The following is a 1,764-nucleotide window of genomic DNA, read 5'->3' on the forward strand; positions in this document are numbered from 1 at the left end:
AGTAAGTCCAGCCTCGCTGCTTCAGTGTTGTTTGTTTTTAGAAGACTTTAGTTCAAAAGTCTGGTGTGATGGTCTGTGTTTACCTTGGAGGACTGGATGAGTCGTTCCTCTTCTTTACAGGAAGTAATAACTGGTACAACACACAGGAGATGTTCTTTATTGTCCTGTCATGCAGAAATAAAACACATTACATGTTAGAATTCCACACAGAAATAAATCATGAATGAAAATGTGAAGCTTTAAAATAAATGTAAAACAATCTCTCTTCAACATAGTGTAATTAAAAAGATTATTGTCATAATAAAGTGTTTTATTTCTCTGTGTACTATAGCAGTTGGTTCTGATGTGACCTGCAGTGTGTTTTGACAAAGCTCTACCAGGTCCTTGATGAGGTAGTCCTTTGCCTCAGCCAGCACCTCCTGCACAGCCTGACGGCCTTTAGGAAGGATGAGTGTACCGTCACGCAGGTAACACTGCCAAACTGTTTGCCACTGCCATCAATCAGTATCCAACCTGAAGATAACAAACAGCCTGTGTTGGTACAATGGATCCTGCTCCAATATACATGTCAACATTACACAGGTTCACATAAAAACCTTACAGGCTGTCCAGTTTGTCCTTTACAAAAACAACTGGCAAAATATCTCATCTAAAATGTCATTTAATATGTAGTATTTTTTCTGTTGACAAAGATTATTACACACAAAATAAAAAATAATATTTTTTGGTTTTTTTTAAACTAAACTGACAGATTTATCCTTAAAATGATTGTTTAATTAAAAGGGATTATATTTATTGGATTTCAGCTCAAGTAGACATTTAATACTACAATTTACTGAATTAAATGTATTACAGCTGCCTCTCAGTATGGTTCTAAAYACGTTTAACACAAAACAGCCACAGCACCTTGTTGTTGCTAAAACACCTGGTAGAATTAAATTTTGCAGATATTTGTGATAAACTACAAACACCTGAAGCTCACTCACAGAAACCTGTGGATTCAGGGGAAAATTCAAGTCAAACCAAGATGTTTGTTTGGTGCATAGAAATACACATGTGGACAAAACTGTTAGTACCACTTGTTTAATGAAAGAAAAAGCCACAATAAAAAAATGACTTGAATCTGACAAAAGCAATAATAAAAATTGTATAAAAATGAACAAATGAAAGTCAGACATTACATTTCAACCATGCTTCAACAGAATTAAAAACAATAATAATAAAACTCATACAGCAGATCTGGACAGAAATGATGGAACCCCTAAAGGATCATGTTAAATCAAGGTGTGTCACTAATTATCCTCACAGGTGTCTGCAGGGCCTGTATATAGGCCTACAGATCCTCACTGTGCTGTTTGGTGACATGCTGTTGTAATCCAGGGTTCAGCAGCTGCACCTGGTTATCCAAATGCAGTGCTTCTACACTCCTGTAGGGTGTGTATAAAGAGTGACAGGAAGTCCATGTTACTTCCTGTTTTCCTCACTTCCTCTAAGCAGGCTGAGAGAGTCCTGATTGGGAAAAACATTTTGGACTTTCAAAAATCCAACAAACACACACAGTGGTGAGTTCATCGTATTTTGTAAACTTTATAAAAGCTTCTCATTGATTAATTAGCTTAACCCATTTTACAAAAGCAATTTCCAAACTTTTCTTTTTGTTTGCTGCCAGCTGTAAAGCTAAATCTAAAATACCCACCACCATACCAGATGCTCATCATAAAACCACCTATGGACCAGTTTACACTTTAAAACCAAGGTTTGTGC

At 36.2% G+C, this 1,764-nt stretch overlaps 1 protein-coding gene across 1 annotated transcript in view; it reads right to left on the reverse strand.

Annotated features, from left to right (window-relative positions):
* LOC106536991 (BTB/POZ domain-containing adapter for CUL3-mediated RhoA degradation protein 2-like) overlaps positions 1-1,365 on the reverse strand; it is a 9,678-nt gene extending 8,313 nt beyond the window's left edge. The window contains 4 exon segments of the mRNA XM_014034356.1: positions 84-164; positions 351-472; positions 475-513; positions 1,338-1,365. Coding sequence (XP_013889810.1) covers positions 84-164; positions 351-472; positions 475-513; positions 1,338-1,365 — 270 coding nt within the window.
* Between the last annotated feature and the right edge of the window lie 399 nt (positions 1,366-1,764).

The sequence above is a fragment of the Austrofundulus limnaeus genome, unplaced genomic scaffold, assembly GCF_001266775.1.
Source record: "Austrofundulus limnaeus strain Quisiro unplaced genomic scaffold, Austrofundulus_limnaeus-1.0 Scaffold2071, whole genome shotgun sequence".
Classification (NCBI taxonomy): Eukaryota; Metazoa; Chordata; class Actinopteri; order Cyprinodontiformes; family Rivulidae; genus Austrofundulus; species Austrofundulus limnaeus.